This window comes from Desmodus rotundus, chromosome 12 (assembly GCF_022682495.2).
Source record: "Desmodus rotundus isolate HL8 chromosome 12, HLdesRot8A.1, whole genome shotgun sequence".
Taxonomy (NCBI): Eukaryota; Metazoa; Chordata; class Mammalia; order Chiroptera; family Phyllostomidae; genus Desmodus; species Desmodus rotundus.
This window is the reverse complement of record NC_071398.1, coordinates 21,282,702-21,300,093: the sequence shown is the minus strand read 5'-3', so window position 1 is coordinate 21,300,093 and position 17,392 is coordinate 21,282,702. Positions and strand designations below refer to the sequence as shown.

The window sequence follows — 17,392 nt, the reverse complement described above, 5'->3', positions numbered from 1 at the left end:
CACTTTTCTCCTTTTTACTGAATATATTGGAGAGACACTGGTTAACAAAATTGTATGGGTTTCAGGCACACGATTGTACAACACATCGTCCGTACACTGTATTGTGTGTTCACCACCTCAAGTCTCCGTCCATCGCCAGTGATGAGGGGCGTGCAGGGATGGGGCAAAAAAAGAAAAAAAGAGGAAAACTCACGGACATGAACAACAGTGTGGTGACTGCCAAGGGGCATGGTGGGGGTAACGGGTGGTGGAGAAGGGAATGGGGGATAATTGATGATTAGTAAAAATTGGGCTTTCCATCAAATTCAAAAGTGATTCTAAACAGAAGTAACAATTAAAATTTAAAATAACAATATGCCCTAACTGGCATGGCTCAGTTGCTTGGATGTTGTCCCATGAAGTGAAAGATCGCCAGTTCGATTCCTGGTCAGGGCACGTGCTGGGTGGTGGGTTCGGTCCCCTGTTGGGGCGCGTATGAAAGGCAAACAATCAGTGTTTCTCTTTCTTTTTCTCCCTCCCCCCATCTCTCTAAAAACAAATAAATAATTTTTTTAATTAAACTGAAATAACAATAAGAAACACCTCAAGTCGTGATTAGAAATAAATCTCACTAATAGTTTTACTTTACCTTTCTAAAGGCAAATAACATTTTATTTTAATTTTCAGCGTTCATTTCCATTTTCAAGGTTTCCTTTCCAAGCTTTTGGCTCAATCAAACATCCACTGGACAAGTAAATGTCTCACTGTTATTGTTCTCTAGGAGAAGCGGCCTGGCATTGAAGGCTGCTGCCCAAGTCTCATCAAATACATCCGTTAGTGCACTATTACTCCACACCAAGAAGAGGTTTCTATGGCTAATTAAGTTAGATCATTTTGTCCAGCGGCATAATATTGCCCTTCTATAATGGGCAGTAGGAAAGCAATGAGGATGCTCCAGAGATGCTAAGAGGTGCAATCAGGAAAATATTGCAATAAAACCAGCCCATTAATTCAGAAAAAAAGACACATAAGGACCATTTAATATTAGGAAATAAAACAAAGTTTGAAAGTAAGAAGTGAAGAGGCTGGCCTAATTTCAATCAATCTCCTTGTAGAAACTGTAAACATAAGTTCACCTGAAATAAATACACTTTAGGTCATACTTTGTCATCTGCCCCATTCAACATTTCCATGTTCAAAGACAGTGAGACATCATTCCATCCATAGTGTGGACGCAGGTACAACGTGATGGCATCCCCAAGACACAGAGGTAGTAACTGCAAATACGGTTCGATTGCCCATATGGTCCCGCCTCTTCTCTTACCTCCAAAATAATAGGTGCCCCCTGAATAAACCTGCTCAGGCCCCAGGAGGGCAGCAGCAGAGGCCACCTGGCCATCCACCATCACGCTCAGGTGATTCCTTTTGGCAGATAAGGAGACGGAATGCCACTGTCCATCATTCAATCCAACACCTGGGGGAGATAAAATCAGCTACAAGAGTTACGTCTCAACAGAGAACAGTATAAACAGTTGATGAGAAACAGTAATGTGTACACCACTCAATTCAGTATGACACGCACATCCGTTATTAAAGACATAGAAAAAGGAGGAGAGGAAAAGGAGGCAAGTGGAGAATCAGCACCCTCCGTGGGGAAAATGTGCATTATTATCTTCCTTTCTTAGGGCCTAAATAGAAAGAACAAAATTTCCAAATTCAAACCATCCTAAATGGTTAAAATCTTTCAATTATTTGGCATGGACCAATTTTCAGCTTCTATCATGTAATTTAGCTTTTAAAGGGAGGGGCTTGGGAAGAGCACAGATAAAATGATTTTTCTGCTTCGGAACTCTTGAATGTAATCATTTTTATAATATTATAGAATACTGAGCAAAGTATATCAAGTCAATCATTACAAAATATTTGGAGAGACTACAATGAATACTAAAAGTTTACGAGTATAAGGAAAAGTTAAAAAATAAAGCAGTATGCAAAACCCTATTTCCCCAGTTAATCCTCATCATTTGCGGGTTCCATCTCTGCAAATTCACCTACTTGCTATAATTTATTTGCAACCCCAAAATCAACACTTGGGGCACCCTCGGAGTCATTCAGAGAAGTAGAGCAGAGACTGATGCGCCTGTTTACAGCCGAAGTCAAACAAGGCGATGCTTCTAGTTTCAGCTCTCTAATGTAAACAGGTTTTCTCATATTTTTGTGTTTTCGTTGGTGATTTTAATGTTTCAAAGGCCCTTGAGCAAAGCGATGGAATTCTGTCTGTGAAGGCTACGCTGTGCCTATGCATGTTAGATCAGCTTCATTCAGGCAATATATTGCTGTTGGCCGTGACCTCCATGTTAATGAATCAAAGATACACATATGTTTATATGTACAAATAAAAAAAACAAGGTGTCTTTAAACAGAATCACACATAAAAAAAGACTATGTATGATTGGTTGACCAAAATGTGACCAGAGGCCCTAGGAGCAATGGTTCAGCATTTGCTAATTTGGTGTTCATGTCAACTTTATAGAACATAACTATTGCAAATAATGAGAATCGAGTCTCTATATACCATGCTAATTATAGTCCTAATTTTTATATGAATAAGGGAAAGGATTGATAGGAAATATTCCTAAAATAGACAGTAATTTTGCATGAAGTTAAATTGTGGTTGTTTTTATTCATTTTTAAATATTGTCCTGTATTTTCCAAGTTTATATACACAATCAGAAGTTGCTTTAACTAAAAATCACGGTTTTTTATTGCCCCTGGCCCTCCTAGAGCAGCCCCAGTGCTGTGGCTCTGCGAGAGGGTGCAGACTTTCCCGCTCACACGGAGGGACGTCTGCCACTCGCAGGCAGGTGGGATTGAGAGCACCTCTGTTGTGGGTTTTCCAGTAAGCGTCACATCTCCTATATAGTCAACTCTGTGTGATTCTGCAGGTCAAATTAGCAAACCAAACTGTAAGTACTCTATTAAACCCAAAGGTCATGGGTCGCTCCTCTGATATTATGTGCAATTTATTTCCCCAGCTATACAAGCTTTCAGAGCGAAAATGCATAGAAGCTCCCTTAGGTGATGAAGCTCTTTGCCTGGACTCGTTTAGGATATATAACACAAATCCCATCCTGGGCTCTAAAGCTCATTTTTCCTTTACATCCATGAAGCAAAAAGAGTTTCAAAGACCCAGCTTGGTTTTGGTTTGTAAAAGATAATGAGAAAGACCTAAAAAGCGAAAAATGAAGAAGGCAAGTTAGATACTTTTAGACATATTTTCTATGAGTAGACTCTGAAATGGACGGCTGAATAGAGTTATAGAGTCCCTGATGGTGGTATGATATTGGACTAAAATAAATCAAATGTCCCAGATTAGTCATCCAGTGCTTCCTCTATGAGAACACGTTTGGAGTGAAAGTCCCTGCATTGAGTTTTACGTCGCAGGCGCGCTTCCCTCTCTCCCTGTCCCACAGCGCCTGTCTCCCTCCACCCTCCTTTGAGGCACCAGTGTGCCGGTGTGCCTGTGTGCACGACTTTACTCCTGCTACTTCACGGTAGGCATTCCGTTGGTCCAGGACAGGGCTTCTCAAACTACCTGTGGTGATGGACATTTTCTTTTCCGATCTACTGCAGACAGATGCTTTTACAAAATTCACTCAAAGTGAATTAACTAAGAAATTAAGTAAGACATAGTAAAATACAGGCCCGCTGATCATATGTTTAGATATTGCTATAGCCATTTCTAAGAGCTGCCTCTCCATTTTTAGCCCCTTCTGGGTAACGAGAGTTGTGTTGAACCTGTTCGCTCGGGGACCACTCTCTGGGTAGCAGGGCTCCCAGGTGACCACTGGGCTAGGTACCCAGTGGGCCTAAGTCATAGGCTCAGGAACTTTTTGTCCATATGGAATCCAATTTACATGGAGAACAAAAGTCTTCGAAGACAGCCACTCAGTTGTCTGACACAGTTAAATGTGCCTATCTCCCCAGCTAGCAGGTCATGAAGTCGTGCTGTGTTTGTGGGGAAACCTTCAGAAAGTTATTCCCCAGCCTCACTGGTGATAGATGTCTGTCATTCACTCACAATGAGGGGATTTATTACCTGTCAATGGATTTATTACTCAAAGTAAATAATGAAGGACTTGTTTAATTCATTTCACCTAACTCTCCATAATGAAGGGATCATTTCAAAATCAGATTCTATTTTTTTAAATATATTACTCCTTCCCATTTTTAGGTGGGATGAGAAGTGAGCCCCTTTCAAGAGCTTGCAAAAGCAGGAAAGGAAAAGGAGGAATCACAGAACCTGTGTTTCTTTCTAGTTTGTGATGTTAGGTAACTAAATGCTAATTCTAGGGCACTGCTCCCAACACTGCTCATTTTTGACTTTGCGGGAGGGGGGTGTTGTTGGTATAATAATGCACTAATAGTAATGACAGTTTTATTTTTATTGAACTATGACTCATAACAGGTGCTGTGTGTTTTATATGCATTGTGTCATTTACTCTTCAACACTGCTATTATTTCCTCCTTTAACCATGGAGACAACGAGGCTCCAGGAAGATAAACAAATCGCCCAGGGTAGCATTCAGCTGGTAAGCTGATTCCAGAACCCACATTCCTCTGCCTGCAGGTCAAGTGGTCCCTTTATCTTTTTGTTCAGATGAAACAATTAACTGAGAAAGAGAAAAACACCGGCTCACTGCTAGGCACCGGCCTGCCACTCTCCGGGAGGCCTTGGCAGGGTAAGCAGTTGGCAGGCACCCAGAGCTAGGCCTTGGCTCCTCCCTTTGAACATAATCTCCGAATGTCAATATCAGACAAAGTCACTGTGTGATTACAATAAAATGGGACCCCCCCCCAATCTACTTTGTCGCCTTGTCTAAGCACAGACAAAAGCAAGGTTACTGTGAAAACCACAGAAATAGCAAACTTCCTCCACTGGATAATATGAATGGTAACTGATTTCATTTTTTAGACTTATTTCATTCCTCTATCCTTGTAGATAAAATTCACAAAGATACCTACGTCATGGAGTAACAGAAGAATGGAATAATAAATGGAAGTGCATATTATAGGTATTCAGAGAATGGGACTTTTTATCAGAAATCTCTTCCTCTTCCTTTCTCTTCTTTCCTCTCTTCCTCCTCTTCTCCTTCCCCTCTTTCTCTTCTTTCTTCCTTCCTTCCTATCATCTCCCTTGCCCTCTCCCCCACACCTCTCTCTCTTCTTCATCTTTTCAGGCCTAAACCATGTACATGAACACACAAAATTCGGCAGAAAGAAAAAGCTTTATATCTGCTTTTTGTACATAATCTTCTGGTCACACTCCTAAATTGCTATGGAAATAATGTGACGGCTTAGCCACCACCATTTCTGGTAAGACTACAGTAGGCGTCCGGGGAGTATGGTGTATAAAGAAAAAGAAGCCTGCTGTATACGGTAGGTTCTTTGCAAAGGTGCAAAAGGCAATTACACAGAGGCCATTACTCAGGGAACAACTGAAGTGTTTGCCTGTTTCCAAATGTCTTTCAGCGTTCTGAACCAGTGCCAGAAATCCCTATCTCCAAAGACAGAGATCGACAGCAATACAGTCATTGGAGGGGATTTTCATACCCCACTGTCACCAAAGGACAGATCTTTCAGACAAAAAATCAACAAGGCAACAGCTACCTTAAATGACACACTAGATTGAATGGATTTAATTAACATTTACAGAATGTTTCATCCCAAAGCAACAGAATATATATTCTTCTCAAGGAAACATTCCCAAAGAGAGACCATATGGTAGGACACAACATAAGTCTTAACAAATTCAATAAAATTGAAGTTATTTTCTTGGACAACAGTAGATTGAAATTATCAACCCAAGGAAAAAACTCAAATACATGGAGGCTAAGGAACATGTTATTAAATAATGAATGGGTTAACAATAAGATCAAGAGAAAAAATCAGAAAGTACCTGGAAACAAATGAAAACACACAATAACCCAAAGCCATGGGACCCAGTGAAGGCAGGTCCTGAGAGGGAAGGTCAGAGCGTTACAGGCCTACCTAGAGCAGACAGGAAAATCTCCAATAAACACCCTAACCCTACACCTAGAAGAACTAGAAACCCAATAAACAAAGCCCAGAGTGAATATACGGAAGGAAATAATCAAGATCAGAGCAGAAATAAATGACATAGAGACTAAAAAATCAATTCAAAAGATAAATGAATCCAGGAGCTGGTTCTTTGAAAAGACAAACAAAACTGATGAACCTTTAACCAGACTCATCAAGAAAAAAAGAGAGAGGACCCAAATAAATAAAATCAGAAATGAACGAGGAGAAGTAACAACTGATACCACAGAAATACAAAGGACTGTAAGAAAATGCCATGAACTATGGCATATGCCAAGAAATTAGACAACCTGGGCGAAATGAATAAACTTCTGTAAACATACAATCTTCCAAAACTGAATCAGGAAGAAGCAGAAAACCTGAATAGACCGATAACCACCAATCAAATTGAAGCAGTAATCAAAAACTCCCAGCAGATAAAAGTCCTGGACCAGATGGCTTCACAGGTGAATTTTACCAATCATTCAAGGAAAAACTAACACGTATCCTTCTCAAACTAATCCAAAAAATTCAAGAAGGAAGACTTCCAAACTCTTTTTACAAGGCCACTATTATCGTAATTCCAAAACTAGGTAAAGACACAAGAAAGAAAGTTACAGACCAATTATCTCTGATGAGCACAGATGCTAAAATTCTCAACATTGACATACCTAGGTAGGCCTAGGAGGAATGGAAAATCACCAGGCAGGAAAACTGTACCCACCTGTACAGTTTTAGCCTGGGAAAAACTGTAGTCTGGGAAACTGCCTGCTGACCCTACCCAGGACAAACAGATGCCCGGCTAAGATTAGGGGCTGGGGTCAGCCTATCCAGCATAACAGGATGCACCTTTAACTTGAGCCTGACAAGATGTATCAAGAACAATGGTCAGCAGAAATGGCACCCAGCAACCAGCTCTAGCCAATCAGACTCTGACACCCCAACCAGTTACCCTTCCTGGGGTTTTGTGCTTAAAAACCCTGCCCTAAGAACAACCCAGCAAGTCCTAACCTCACTGGGTTGGCTCCCCAACCTCCCTTGGTTGGCTCCACTTTTCCTCTCATTCCCTGTTAATAAACCCTGCTCCTTAGCTTGCTGTGTCTGTCTGGTTTCTTGAGCGACTCCGACCTAACAAACATAATATCAGCAAACCACATCCAGCAATGCATTAAAAAATCATACACCATTATCAAGTGGGATTTATTCCAGGGATGCAAGATTGGTACAATATTCACAAATCAATAAATGTGATATATCACATAAACAAAATGAAAGGTAAAGTCACATGATCATATCAATAGATGCAGAAAAAGCATTTGATAAAATCCAGCACCCATTTATGATAAAAACACTCAGCAAAGTGGTAACAGAGGGAGCATACTTCAACATAATAAGGACCATCTAGGAAAAAAACTACAGCCAACCACATACTCAATGGGCAAAAACTAAAACCTTCCCCCTAAGATCAGGAACAAGACAAGGGTGTCCGCTTTCACCGTGGTTATTCAGCATAGTGCTAGAAGTCCTAGCCACAGAGGTCAGACAAAAAGAAATAAAAGGCATCCAAATTGGAAAGGAAGAAGTAAAACTGTCTTTATTTGTAGACGATATGATATTAGACATAGAAAACCCTATAGGTTCCACCAAAAAACTACTCGACCTAATAAATGAATTCAGCAAAGGTCAATATTCAGAAATTGATGGTATCTATAAAAGTGACAAAGATTGAAAATATTTTGTGTCATGAGGGATTTTATAGTACTACTAATACGCTTTATGATTTGGACTAATATAATAACTTTCATATTTCAAAAGTGATATAGGCTAATATTTTCAAAGAATTCTAAATGACAATTTGCAAAACTATACATCGATTAAAAATGTAGCCTGAAAATTCAGACATGCAGAATTCAGTTCTTCCTAAACACAATTTAATTTTTATTCCAATGTGAAAGATAAAACTTTTGAGTTTTTAAGACATAAAAAATTAGTAATTTATGTCTCCTGTAGCTGAGAAAAATCAAGCCATCCTTTTATAATGGAAAGATTTAGTGTAATGTGACTCTAATCTACCAGTAAGTAACTGATTCTTTTTAAAGACTTATTATAATACATCCTGACAACTAATTGAATTACTGAAAATTGTACAGGTGAAACATAGGGTGGAAAGTCTTTCCCTATGAGAGAACACACTGACCACTCATCCAACTACCATTTAAAGAGTCTACTCTCAAACACACTTAAACTAGCTAATTTGTATTATATATTTTTATAATTTATAAAAATGAATGTTTTAAAAGAAACTGGAAAATGGGGTAGGAGAGTTGGTAAGCAAAGGCCTCCTTGTGTTATCTGGAGTGTAACAATTTCTTATATTGACAATCATATTTAGTCTAGGCTCACTGTTAGCTGGGAAACAATCTTACCAAGTCACATGATATAATAATAGATTATATTATACATGGGTCTAAACATTAATTTAGAGATTTTCAAATCACTCATGGTATTCTTTATAGACTTACACCTACTGATTTATTAAATATGCATGCCTGCAAAGTGTTTAGGAATGAACTAGCTTCATGGGGCTTACTACTGTAACATTGTTCGGAAGCAGTTTCTTTAAAATGTTGAAAATTAGGATATGAAGAGAACCACTTCTGAAGATGTCAAATAAATCACAGTAAACTACATATTAATAGCAGGCTTACATTTTTAGGCCCTCAATTTAGGGAACCAACTAATTATTAATATAACACGGATTTATTTCCTTTGTCAAGCCTGAAAACCTACCACATTTTGAGTATTACATTAAAAAGTCACAGCGTAGTACCTCTCAAGAATTATAATTAATATTGAACTTTCAGCTCCCACATTTAAATTGCAGTGACAGATGACCAACAAAATAGATACATAAAAATTACACATTTGTCTATCAATTTGTATACTTATCTTTCTTATATTTAGGTTCTGATTATATTTGAACGTTTTGTCCTCTCCCAGTCATAAGCTATTAATTTTGCATATAGTTAATATAGAGGAGTAGTACAATGGCACCTTTAAATTTTTTTTTAAAGATCATTTATTAACCTGATGTAGCAATTTACCCCAATGTGACCTCCAGTTGCCTGGCTGAAATGTTATTCCATATATATGAAAATGTGATGGAGATCCCTTGTCATAATCTATATAACTTTAATGAAGAGACAAAAATATCCTTTACCCAAAGCACTGACCTAAATTAGACATTAATTTTCCAGACACTCATATAGTCTCCTTAATTATATTACTTCAAATCATTAAAATGATACCGTATTGCCTAGAAGTAGAGAGAATTCCTTTTGGTGTCCAAATGAGGACCCTTGCAAGAGTCTTCTCATCCTCTCTGTACAGAATGCATCAGCAAGTAAAGTTACTTTGACTTAGTATTTAGGTTTTGCACCACTAATATAGAGATATACGTATAGACCCAAGAAAGACTCCCCCTTTCTCTCGCAGGCCGGGGAAGACTAAGAGCTGTGTCAGACACAGCCTAGTTTTCCACTGAAGACATCCAGTACACTTCGGGGTCCATTTCAAAGTCTTTCACGTTTTTACCCAAACACGTTCCCTGAGCATATGTTGATTTATCTGGAGTGGGCAAGAGGGTCATAGAAGGAAATTTCTACTCCCCCATAAGTATCATTTGGGTTAACAAAAACTGCTAGCATGGAGCCATATTTAAAAGGAAATTAGAATCAAGGTCCGCTAAGGAAGAGCACTGATAGTCTTATTACCTCAAGTATTTATTTATTAAACAAATATTAATTTTGGTTATGCATAAAATTTCACGGACAAAGGACGGAGAGAGAATGAACTCTTTCAGAAGCATACACCTTGCCCATGGGAATGCACTTATTACCTGCTGTGATGTCACTGGATAATTTTCCTGGCTGGTAGACATTCAGCTTAAGTTTTCCGTCATTAAGAAAAAGAAGGAGACCCCCTGAAAGCAGCGGAAGTTCACCGAAGAGCAGAAGCCCTGCGTTATTCCAGGTTCGAAACTGGAAAGCAGCGGAAACCTCATCCTCCCCGGAAGGGCCCGGCAGTGCTAAGTAGCTCCTGGGGCTGAGGAAAGTCACAGGCACAGACTGTGGTTGTGAACAAGAAAACGACACATTTCCCTGAGAATAGAGTCAAAGAAAAAGCTTTCAGAATGAGTCGCACCACATTGGTAATAGAAATTGAAATATTCACAAAGGCTATCAATCTCAAATGATCCTCGATTTAAAACAACGAATTGCTAGCAACATGAAAATTCAAATTCTTGCCACACATCTTAAAGGTTCTCCAGATGCAGTGATTAGGACCGGGCAAACCTTTCTCTCCCCATCTCCCAGCCTTCCCAAAGCCACTCAATAAAAATGGATTTCAGCCAGCCCTGTGTTTTTTGTCTTTGACTTGGCTTTCCCTTTTCTCTCACCTTACCCCTTTACTGCCTGTGGCTTCTAACCTATCCCATGAGATAACCAATATTAATGCGCTACTGTTTTCCCTTCTGTGCTTTATCATATTTTCCCTGTTCCCATTGAATCATACGTATATAGTTTCAGTTACATGTTCGACTATGTGTGCATACACACACTTAAATGTATGTTGATGAATACATATACCTAACACTGGACATTATTTGGTTTACAAAAATAGGAGCCATTTACTGTATACAATTCTGCCCCTAAAATATATCTTGTGGAAATCATTTTGAGTTATCTGACATAAGGCTAATTCCTTCTTTTTACTGATTGCATAAAATTTTATTATGCAAATGTTCCAAGTTTCACTCAGTTGCTTTCTTGTTAATGCGAATGTTGTTCCCGGGTTCTCCTCTCCCAACAAAGCTGTCATGAATGACTGTGAAGAAGGTTCTAGACACAGAACTATAGGCACCTACATGTTTGAAATGTTTTAGCAAGTATTTCCAGCTTCTTTTTCAAAAAGTAAAAATAGGAAAAAAAAGAAAAAAGTTAAAATACTCCATACTTCCACCGCTAATAAGTGAGGATAACCTTCTCCCCATGTTCTTGGCAGGAATAGGTATTACAGACCTTCTAAATCTGTACAAATTCAGTGACAAAAATGTCAAAGTAATAGATCATTCTCATCTATCTTTCATTTACCTGACTAACTGAAATCTGCGCATTCTTCATGAACGTGTTGATGGTTTGGACTTACTCTCCTCCGAATGGTCTACAGATCCCTCTGCCTTTTTAAATTTTTCCTTTTTTCCTGTAGATTTTATATTGGACGCTATGATGTACAATGTGCTACTTGCATTCCCTTTTTAACTATTTTTGGGTTTTTTCTTATCATTATGCCTTTGTCATCAGATTTACATGTATTATTTTTCATTTAATGATTTAAAAATAGATCTTTAGGATATATTAGATTATATAATTTTTTAAAAATACTGTCTATGCAAAATCATTTTGCTATTAGAGTAAAACAAGATTTTTTAAAACTTTATTTAGAAAGAATGAAACATATTCCTTAATATGCTTCAGAAATGAAGATAAATGTTTTTATTATTCCTTAAAATAATCTTTAATAAATTTTCCAATTACAGACAGCAAATCCTCTTACCAATGAAAAGTGGGTGTTAATTGTGTAAGCGGTTTCTGGAAACTCACTTTGCCAATCACACATACACACACACACACACACACATCCACCTACCTATAATATTTTATTTTCCCTTTAAATCACTGTCCCAACTATAAAAAATAACTATTTTAAAGTGTTGCTGGGTGTTATATACATATGATCAATTCACATAGTGAATTAGGAATAAAATACTTTGTAAACAATAAATATTCCTATGAGGTGCTCTAGAATTTGCATATACAACATGAGCTTACATTTACATCATTGAATTTTAAACAATTAAAGAAACAAATTCAAACGGATGTGTGTGTGCACTTTTTGATCATCAAGCTGGTTAAGTTGGAAACCCCATTATCAGAGTCCCCTTGCCAGGTTCTGGTTAAAAGTTAGCCAAAAGGGGAGCTGGCGTGATATCTGAGTTAGAAGGGAAACGGTGGCCCTTGTCTCCCGCTCTCATGTGTGTGATCGAGCACAGTGAAGGACGACTTCATAGGCTCCTTCATAGCCCTCCTTCCCAACAGCGGGCCTCCACCTTCCAGCTCCTCCGACGGTTAAGCTCCAAGTCCTGAAACAGATCCCTTGTTCCTAACGCTTGTAGCGTGGCAGTGTTGCTCTCCCAACTGAACCCTGACCAGTACACACAGTTACCTTTAAATTGTGCTGCATTTACACAGAACTAGAATACAACGCAGTCTGACCAACACTGCTATTGGGACAGATTGGCAGATGCAATGTTGTAACAGCCTATTAGTTTCTTTCATTAGTTATGAATGACCATGGCAAAATACAAGTTTACATGGATGTTATCTGACTCCAAGAACGCAGTACACTTGTTTGGAGAGTTTGTCAGGGAATATCTTACTAAGGAGATTAAAGAGCAAAAGAAAAGTCTTCCTGCAAATGAAGACTCTCTTACCATAATGGTGATCTGTGGTTTTTGTCGCCTGGCCAAATCAATGATATCCATTCCATTATAATAGAGATTTTCTAAACACCCATTAAAATTCTTATGCGGGAATGACACTGATTTCCCAGGTGCTGAAATCCCTCCAAAGCTGATCTTAGAAAGAAAAATGGCATCAATAATATTGTTTAGTGATTTTCTGATAATCTGCTTAAATAATTATGATTAGCAACTATAGCTGTAGTCACCACATAGGTCAATTTTCATCACCCACACTGCCACGTTGTTAATTTCAAATGGAGACATTTAAAAAAATTAAGATACAGATTTTAAAACAAATGTATACAAATTTAAATGCATTTAAGTTTTCATTTGCATTAGAGTTTAATAAGTCTTACAAGTTGCTAATCACACCTAGATTTGATACTTATTGGCTGATGAATATGAACAGTTTTCTATTCATAGTAAACCTTGATCTGTTTAATAATGTAACATTACAATCACATTTTCTTTTATCCATCTCTAGCACACAGTGATATTTATGCATTTGCACTGATTGTTAATGAATTGATTAATCTATTCACTGCTATCTCCTCCCAATAAATCTACACTGTGTGGGGGGCCCTAAAACACAGAAGCATCACGCAACACAGTTTGCACTTGCTTGCGGTGATGAGACCTCTTCTTGGAGATTTTATGTGTGACACTCTGTGTTTACACGTTTTAGGTAAAAAGGATGATCTCCATCTAAATTAACATATTGTAAGAAAGATGAAGCCTAAGTAGAACATGCCCAAATCTGCTACATGAGCCGTGTCACGGAGGGGAAACACCTCACTAGGACTTTGATTCCTCTGCAAGTGGGGTCCTCAACCATCTATTTTCTCCTGCTGGGCTAACCCACACACGCGTCCTAAAGCCCGAATCAATGGAAACGTAGCCATCACACCTCATAATCAAGCTCCAGGTAACTGAACTCTCCCTGGGCGTGGAAGCGATGCCTGTGCTCATCCACTGTGAAGTTGACCTGCCGGCCCGAGAGCTGGATGAGCACCGAGTGCCAGTGCTGGTCATCCAGCAGGCTGCCCAGGGTGAGACTGACCAGGGCGTGCGGAGAGGGCAGGGTGGCGTCACCTTAGGAGAGAGAAAAAAAGTAGCGCCATCATTCCCAGTCTAACAAAAAGCTTCCCTTTCGTGAGCCATCATCTTTCATCATCATCACAATCTCCTCCCATGCATTCCACCCAAAACACTGCTATAGATTTACCCGAAGTGTGAATATACCCTCTCAACCTTGCTGTAATTTCTTCTACTGTTAATGTCTTTTAATATTACCCAGCACATTCTCCTTTTCAATATAAATTTTACTTTGCTACAACCTCATTATTTTTACTACCTTCATATTTTTCAATGACCCATCTCTTTCTCCATGATGTCAGGAAGCAGCTATGTAGGCCTACCGGCACTATGTAGAAAATCACTGAATGAGGGTCTTCTACAATTTGCAAAATATGAACCATTTTAAATGCAAGTACAACACTGGTGTGTATATTATATTTATATATATGCCCTGAGTCTGGAAATAAAGCACCGTAACTTTTACAAGATAAAGTGTGAACGCATAAAGTTACTGAAGTGATAGCTAAATGCCCAGATTTTCAAGCATTTCACCAAATAATTTTACCTGAATTAATAAGTAAAAACAGTTTTCCTCTTCTTAATTCCAGTGTGATGTGATCTCCGCTTTGCCCTTCCCTGTGGAGTAGAATCCCATCACTCTGCACGGTTTTAAATTTCAAAGAAATAATATCCTTTATTGGGCTCAGGGATTTTTGATCAAATCTGTAGAGGAGAGAACTTCTTCCATCAAGATCAACCACCTCTGACCCTAGAGACAGAAACAGTAAAAGTTCCTCTAGGGTAAGTATGCTTTTCATGAAGCATTTTAAATGTCTGTGTAGAGAAAGCCTTACACATACACATACGTGTGTAGTTCAGCTCCAAGCCAGTCATAACGAAGGAAAACAAAACCATCACATGTCCAATTCCCTCTTGATACCTGGTATTAATTCTATTTTAGTGCTTACTAACCTTTTCACAAAATTCATTTTAAAATGTACTTCTAATTTTCTCTTATATTATTAAAGTGTGCTCTTTCCCATTCCATAAAAAAAGAAAATCAGAAAAATGATGATAATCAATATCCATAAAACCACTTTGCATATTCCACAATCAATATTTTAATGGTATTCTTCAAATGCTGAAGTTAAATGACTTTTTTTAGCTCCTAAAAAAAGCAGTTTTGATATCTCAAAATTCTTTCATACGTGCCATATATAAAGGAGTTCCACCTACAAATACACACACACATCAGACTCATCAAATGCCACTTCAGATAAATATTAAACTGACCTCTGTGCTTTGTTTTATTATTTTTTGTGGTTAAGTAATAGCATTTAAGAGCAATGCTATTGTCTGGCCCCTCAAGGGCATCGTTAAAAAGACATTCACTTAATGATATTATAAGGGCTGTTCTGCTGCATTTGTGTCATAACTGTGACATTGACATGTTTTTTCAGCTTTCTGACAGTGTCTTATCTACTCATTGTCAAGATCACTTTTGTTCAGCTCATCTGAAAAAAGATGTCATGTTATACCAGCAGCATAACAGTTCATCTGTCAAAATCAGCTGCACCCTGAACGAGAAACACAAAGAAGAACTGATAACACTCAAAACGCCTGGCAGTGTTTTCTACATTTCACAAGTCAAAGATTTTTTTTAAATGCAATTACCCTTGAGAACACATTTATGTAACAAATGAAGAGGTTAAGAAAACCCAATAAAAGATGAAGCTATTTTTCAAATGGCTAGCTGACTTCTCCCAGTCAAAGAAATGACATTACAGTTTACTTGTCTTATTTCATTTGAAAAAATTACTATAATTACTTATATACCCGAATATACATTTCATTCAGATTATCCATAATATTTAATGTGGATCATTTGTATTCACCATCCCCCAAATTTTTTCGACTACTTTATACAGCTATCTTTTGAAATTTCAGAGGTTTGATTTTTTTTCCACATCTTGCTAATGTGCTTATAAAGAATTCACCAAGTGCACATGAATAAACATTGCATTCTGTGGAAAGGGAAATGTTACCCAAACAATTATTCCTTGTTATATAGTTGAATAAATGTGCATGGTAAAAACATAACTCTATGTCAAATACAAATAATGTGTTCTATGATTATTAGATTACAATAAATTAAGAAAAATTCCAATAAGACAGACTTTATATGCAGACACATTTGGAGCAATGCAGTTATCTCTGAGTCAATGTATCGCTTAAAGGCAACCATCATAATAATGATTTTATTTTAGATAAAGTCTATTTTTGGAATTAGCTACCAAGAGACTTTTTTTCCAGGAAAGGTTTCATCTGTGTTAGTTTAGCCTACTATTTCTTTTCTTTTTCTTTTTTTTTTATCTTCTTCACTATTGTTACTATTACACTGGAATGGTCATACTAACCTTTCGTAGCACCTAAAGCTTTTGTGCCTGGAATATTCCCATCGGTAACTTGGAATAGTAAAAACCACATCAGACAAGTGATACCTAAAGCAATGGCTTATTGTTCGTGTCTTAAACTGAAGCCACTTGCCATTTTCTCTCTTCCCTGTTTTCTTCTTACTTCACAGGTATAACACTCATTCATCTGATGTGTTCACTCAGCAAGTATTTATTTCGTTCGCCCCATCGGAGGCACTGTGACGGATGCTTAGATAAAAAGAGTGATGGACACAAACGTGGCCCACCCCTGATGGGGCTTACATTCAGTGAAGATGGACGATAATCACCAAGTAAACAAGTAAGCTCATGAAGGATTGTGGACTGAAACCGGCAGTCCAGTCTCGGTTAAAAGGAGACTGGGATCGCTTCGGCCAAGGTAGTTGGGGAAACTCAGTGCTCAGATCTAGAAATCTGGCGCTAAAGCAGGTCATAATCAATAATCTTCTGCTCTCCATGGTCCTTAAATCCAATTCTTATCCTCACAGACGAGAATTATTCTTAGAACATTTCATTCTAAGAGGCCTGGACATCCTCCCAAGACATTCTCTCCTCACTGTTGTAAAAGGACGCTCTGAAGATTGCTGGGACAATCTGCTAAATTGCTACAGGGACAGTCCGCAATTTAGCTCTCTGAAAAGGGAAGTAGGATGAGGGGGCTGGCCTTGAAAAAAGGGGCTTGAAAGCCAGAAAGCAGTGAAGTAGGGGAATCAGCAAATTGGCTACAATCGTATCACAGATGCACATGCACGCGAACAACACTCTTCAGGGGGAAAAAGTAAACATACTTCAGAATGTGAGCACCTTGTCAGTACGGAACTACACGCATGCAATATATGGGAGGTTTGTCTGGAAAAAGTGCGGCCATTGTTAACATAGAGAGAACAGTTTGCGCTACATCGCTGTGACCCGGCAGCCAAGGAGAGTGGACTGGAGTGCGCACGTGTGAACAACGACGACTTCACTGTACTAGTCAGTGGGGGCGGTAGACCCCACTGAGTGAGCATGTGTACTGTGTGGCCATCACATTCAAAATGACTGAGTGAGTAGAGCAACGAACCTGCATCAAATTTTGTGTCAAGCTTGAACATTCCTCCCTGGAAACTATTCGGATGATTCAGAAGGCCGCAGCTGAGGGCAACTGGTGATTGGCAGCTTCATCATGACAAGGTGCCCACTCATGCCTCACGTCTCCTGCAGA

General features: G+C 38.5%; 1 protein-coding gene across 1 annotated transcript in view; it reads right to left on the bottom strand.

Moving 5' to 3' along the window:
* CNTNAP4 (contactin associated protein family member 4) overlaps positions 1–17,392 on the bottom strand; it is a 236,478-nt gene that overhangs the window by 81,971 nt on the left and 137,115 nt on the right. Inside the window, exons 5-9 of the mRNA XM_024555910.4 lie at positions 14,304–14,507; positions 13,569–13,753; positions 12,632–12,775; positions 9,977–10,238; positions 1,304–1,453 (exon numbers count right to left, since the gene is read on the bottom strand). Coding sequence (XP_024411678.2) covers positions 1,304–1,453; positions 9,977–10,238; positions 12,632–12,775; positions 13,569–13,753; positions 14,304–14,507 — 945 coding nt within the window. The remainder of the gene's footprint in view (positions 1–1,303; positions 1,454–9,976; positions 10,239–12,631; positions 12,776–13,568; positions 13,754–14,303; positions 14,508–17,392) is intronic.